Below are 5,985 nucleotides of genomic sequence, written 5' to 3'. Positions count from 1 at the left end.
CTAAGAAAATATATAAGGTGGTTCGTCATATATGAGACCAAGGTTGTAAGTGTATGTTGCGTGCAAGAAAGTTGAAAACTAATATCATATGAGGTTTCGAGTCAATGATATCCCTGCTAAGGGTCGTCATTTGCCACGAATTTTTGTGGCAATATTGGCCACACTTGTTGTTGCTAATGTTGTTTCGACAGATCCTTATGTATATTCTTCTCCTTTATTGCCTTCACTTTCACTATCATATGCCTATAAATCACCACCATTTCTATGAACCATCTTTTGAAATATTCGATGAGATACGTCATGTAGTATTCAGCACTACTTGAGTCGTTGTTGGTAGCCTTGAGAACCAGGTTCTTCTCCGTCTTGTGCTCTCTTCTTTCAATATCTTTCTTTATCTTCATCTCATACATTTTTATATTTCCAATGAGTTCATCAATGGCCATCTTCTGCAGATCCTTGGCTTCAGTGATAGCATTTACTTTATTTTCCTAGAAACCTGGTAACACACTGAGTATTTTACGGATCAGCTTGTTTCTTGGAATGACTTCTCCAAGGGAGTGAAGCTCATTAATAATATAGGTAAAGCATGTCCTGATAGACTCATCCTCCTTCATCTTGAAAAGCTCATACTCAGTAGTAAGCATATCAATATTTGACTGCTTAACCTGAGTAGTTTCCTCATGGGCAGTTTGGAGAGCTTTCCAGATCTTCTTAGCATACTAACAGGCTGAGATGTGGTTTATTCATCTGGTCCAATGCCACAAACAAGAATCTTTTTGGCCTTAAAATTATTCTCAATAGCCTTTCTATCAGCATCGTTGTACTCTTTTCTTGTTTTTGGGACTGTAACTGTTCCCTCACCAATAGTTTTCATGGTAACAAAAGGTCCATCATAGATTACATACCACAACTCTGAGTCCTCAGCCATGATGAAGTCATGCATTCTTGTATTCTACCAACCACAGTATTGGTCGTCGAATCTTGGTGGTCTGTAGGTTGATTGTCCTTCCTCGAAGTTTGGTAAAGCAGACATGAGGATCTTTTATAGGTGTTTTCATTTTAGAAAGAACCTGCTATGATACCAATTGATAGAAACTAGGAGTCCACCAAACAATACAGAGAACTAGGTTTTCTATTTGTTCCTAGAGTAAATAATCGGAAAGTAAAACCAAACAGTATAGGGAACCAGGTTCTCTATATGTTCCCACAGTAAATATGCAGTCAATAAAAAAACACATGATATTTACGTGAAAAACTCCTTGCTCAAGGGATTAAAAACCATGACCTACCTTAGTAGGATTTCAACTCCACTAAGCCGAGCAAACTTCAGATTACAACCTAATGCAATCTTGGAATTAAACTTTTAATCCCTCACCCCTTACAATAAACTCTATTGTAAGACCTTTGCAATAACTCCATTAGAAAACAACAAATCTTGACTAACTTTAGTCAGGAAACTGAACCAAATAATTGTTGAAATCTGTCCTACAAAGACACTTCTTGAAAGTAGTGTAGGATTACAAATAAAGAATAAAATAACAAAAACTCAATAAACCTAAGGACTTAAGATATCTTCAATCTCTGGATATGGTCCTTGAGGTTGCAACAACTTTGTTCTTGAGAGAGGTGGTGAATAACACTTGAGAGAATATGATTTTTTGGATTTGCAAGTATTAGTAAATGAAATCTCTTGCCTCATGTTGATAATATGTGCGTGTAAGGTCATCAAAGATGATGCAATAGAGTGTCCAGTACACTACACGCCTCAGCAGTGCTGTTGTACTGTTGCTAGTACAGTACAACATCTTTAACATCTATAAAGTTGAATTGTACTGTGACTGGAGGAACTGATCCCTATCTGTTCACTCAGTTGTTCCCTTATCTGATTTCATTGAGAATTAAACCAGACATCTGATTAGTTGCTCTGAACGCTAAGAAACAAATTGTATTAGGCTCCCTACTTGGTTCTCTCATGAAGTTTGTCAAATCATTAAAACAAAGACGCATAACTTATCAATTTTCCCTTTTTGATGATGACAAACTTAGAATTGATATTCTTCTATGAGAACCAGATTTTACATTGTTTCCCCTATGAATCAGCCATATTCCCCTGAGAACCTGTTTCCTCCCTTTCAATTTTCATTGTACGACGGCCAAAGGGAACTAATCACATCTTATCCCTATCCGGTTCCCCGAGAACGTTTGAAAATCATCAAAATATGAAATAGCACAAGTTATCATACCATTTCCTTGAAGATCCACAAAAAAACATTTCCTCAATGACAAAATTTTAAAATGAGATCTTTACACAAAATAGTCGTTCATATTCATTATTTATTGTTTCTAGCCATATACATAATTTTACACATATATTACATATATTATGCACATATACTACCTCCACAAGCTATTTTTAGTTTAAGTAATTGGGCGGGCGACAATTTGAGTTAATTCTTCTTTTAAAATAGGTGTGTATATGGTTACGGGCTCGAGGCATCGCCTTAAGCCCGAGTTCAGGATGAGTCGAGTTCGAGCTCGATGGCCAAGCTCGATCCTGATGACAGACTATAAGGCCCGAGGATCAAAGTACACGATGAGTATCGAGGCCAAGTATACCCAACCTCGAGATGGTGCCGTTATGCGTTTGTAATAGGATGAGCAAGATTCCTGCCACATCCTCAAAGTCATGGCGTAAATCCCGGGATAGATTTGTACGAATTAGTGTTGATGCCCAATTTTTTCCTATATATTTTCAATATGCAAAATACCTTCAAAATAGCATATATAATCATGCCCAAAGATTTTATTATCTTTTCATAATTTTAAAAGGTTTAAATTGATTTATTCTCTCCCTTTGTATCCATAAAATCCCAAATAATTATTTTCAAAATTATTGTTTTGATAATTCGTCTATTGGATTTCTATACTTATGCCAAAATATGGCTAAAGTAATTTTTACATATTTTTACAATTTTATTTAGTATTTTTAAAGCTAAATTGCACATAATTGCAATACTAGCCTTTTTAGATTTAATTATGTTTATACGCATAAAATCGGACCCTGTATTTTTAAATTATTAATTATGTATTATATATCATTTTAGCTCTTTAAATTTGTTTTCAGAAACTATTACTATTTTTATAAATTAGGGAAAAAATGGCTATTTAAAATATAGCCAAATTGGCTTTCAATTGAAGTCCAAAATCGGACCCCAATTTCCCTGCCCAATTTCTATTAAAACCCGACCCATATGCCCAAACCCGGAACCCCACCTACCATTCTAATCCTGGCCGTTGATCTCTAAGATCAACAACCCTTATTCCCTCTTACCTTTTTTAACCTGAACAACCCCCTAACCTAATTCATTTCTTACCAAACCGCCGCCCTAGAATCCCCTTTCCTATCCAATTTTCTCTGAGAACTAAATCTAACCCTAGTCGTCGCCACCCAAACCCGCCCTAATCCCCTTCTATCCTTACTCAATCCATGGATTCCCATGAATGTTTTAGACATATACTTGTCTCCTACGTCTCCTGGTTGCCCATTTTTGTGATTTCGTGGAAAGATCTCGAAGAGATCTAGTCCAGATCTTGTTCAACTTCTGTCCATGGTCTTTATGCTACTTTTCAGCCATTCATGGTTGTTCGAGTAAGATCCATGGCCTTTCCGGCTAAAACCAATAACGATCTAACGCTTTCTCATCATTTTTGGGTTCTCTAAAACCCTAACCCTTGAGATTTTTCACTTTTCATTAGATCTGTCTTAGATATAAGTATATCCATGAGTTTTTAACCGATCTTTCTCTATCTTTACTATTTTACGAAACCCTAAAGTCTCTATTGTTCGATTCCTCTCAGATCTTTCTAGATCTGAGGTGATTCAAGTATTGCTGGGCGTTTCCCTTCAAAAAAAAAACCTCCTGTTTTAACCAACTATTTCGAATTTTTAAACTAGGGTTCATTACGAGTTTCTTTTCAAAAGTTTTCTGACTTTTAAGTACTTAATCGAATCTCCTTTTTATCTTCGTGACTAACTTTTACCAGAGTGTTCAAACCTTAGTTGGTAGTTTAATTTTTTCTAACCTTTGCCTTGATTCTGGGTACCTTCTATGTTAGCAGTCATATTACTTTGCCCTATTTCTAGGACTTAAATGTTTTATTTGTCAAATCCCTTATTCTACGATTTTTTGCCCTAATTAATCTCTATTAGGGTTCGCCTCTGTTTTCCAGCTAATTTCTGTATTTTTGTGAAGTTTGCTTAGCCTATTTCCTATTTATGGGAGTTGATATTTCTTTCCAGAAATCAGTATTATGTTTTGAAATTTTGGTTGCCTGGTTTGTTCTGTTAAAGATTTGTATGCATGAACTTTATTTGTTTCCTTATTTGTAATTTTAATTGATCACACTTGCCTTAACTATCTGTCAGCATGATTTTGTGATTTTACTGATCCTTTACTTAGTATGATTTGGATTCTTGCCTTAATTAAACTCTCTTGTTATTATTGTTAATCAATTACCCTTAATTAAGGGGTCTATTCCCAACTCCCTTATGTTAATTGATTCTATGATAGGTTGATTGATCCTTAATTGATTGAACTCTGATTCTCTTTACCTTATTAGTTCTACTCCTAAAGTTCTATATATACACTCTTATTTTACATTTCAACACACAAACACAGTTCAGAATACACACATACACACTTAAACTCTCTCCTTTTTCTCTACTACTTGTGCTACTGCTTGTCTAGCCGGCTGAAAGCCAAGGCTGAACTGTGGAACTCTATTTGCTTCATCTTTCTGCACTTTGTTTTCCTTAACTGGTATGTTCCTAGTTCAATTCTGAAACTCAACTTCATGTGTTCCATGCCTATACACCCTTTCTTGTTACTATACTAGTTTTTCAATTGGTTCATATATTTTGCTGTTACTAAGCATGTCTAAATTCTGGCCTTATGTGTAATCATCATATCAGACTTTACTTAGTTTTTGATACTTGTCCAGCATGTTCACTTAGTTCCCTTACCCATTCCCTTAACTGGTATAACCATGTAGTCACTTAGTCTTCTGGTGCATTCTATTGGCCCTAATAGTATGTCAAATTTTGTTCAACAAAATCCTTGTCTTCAACATGATCCTGCTGCATTCTTCCCCATGTTTTAAGTATCTGTTATTAAGACTAATTTGCTTAGTAGACTCAAAGTTGTTCTGTATGCTTGTTGTGTCAAATGTTTTCCCTATCTATGTGGTTTCAAACCTATATGTCCCCAACCCCCTTACTTATATGCTTGTGAATGTTGAAATGATCCCATTTTTTGAATTTGACTTGTGTGTGTTGGTTTGTCCTAAGTTGTTGTTATTCTTATTCCCTCCTACTTTCAAAACTGGTTTTCACTAAGGCAAACTTTTCAGTTGTTTTGCAAACTTATTTCAAACATGGTGTTCAAAACTGTTTTCCAACTCAACTCTTTTAAATCTATGTCAAGCACTCTCACATATACTCTTAGACTACTAGGTTCTGCCCCTTTTGTGTGAGCCTCGCCTTGGGACCCTAGAGCTCCCTCTGAACTTGGACACATAAGAGATGGCCTTTCCACACTGCACCTACTCTATCTTGACTATGAAAATTTGGGTGTGAGCACTGCCCGGGATCCCTTGAGGTCCTTAAGGAACTCTGACACACCCATGTATGAGAAAGGCTATGGAGCAATCTTGGCATTTGGGGTGATTGATTACATAACTCAGAGAGGAAGTCCTAATTAGGCTTCTTATAGTGTAACATCTTATTTTTATTATATAATTCATTTCAATGTTGGTCTGTAGTAACTTGTTGTAAACAAGTATTGGGGTTGGCTAGTGAAAAGGAATGGGGTAGATATGCATGCTATAATTGTTAAGGGTAGAAAACATGTTGTTTGGTTTATGTTCCTAATTGCGCAATAGAAATCATGCTTAGGGTTCATACATGTATTAGAAAGCATGCTCTTA

The 5,985-nt window shown here is 35.8% G+C and overlaps 1 protein-coding gene across 1 annotated transcript; it reads right to left on the bottom strand.

Moving 5' to 3' along the window:
- Positions 1-488: 488 nt before the first annotated feature.
- On the bottom strand, positions 489-943 carry LOC138877955 (uncharacterized). The gene is made up of 2 exons (XM_070157601.1): positions 767-943; positions 489-719 (listed from the first exon to the last, which is right to left on the bottom strand). Exons 1-2 carry the CDS (start codon positions 941-943, stop codon positions 489-491), a joined length of 408 nt encoding a protein of 135 aa, XP_070013702.1.
- Between the last annotated feature and the right edge of the window lie 5,042 nt (positions 944-5,985).

This window comes from Nicotiana sylvestris, chromosome 9 (assembly GCF_000393655.2).
Source record: "Nicotiana sylvestris chromosome 9, ASM39365v2, whole genome shotgun sequence".
Lineage (NCBI taxonomy): Eukaryota > Viridiplantae > Streptophyta > Magnoliopsida > Solanales > Solanaceae > Nicotiana > Nicotiana sylvestris.
The sequence above is the reverse complement of the archived record's forward strand: the minus strand, read 5'-3'. Positions and strand labels throughout refer to the sequence as shown.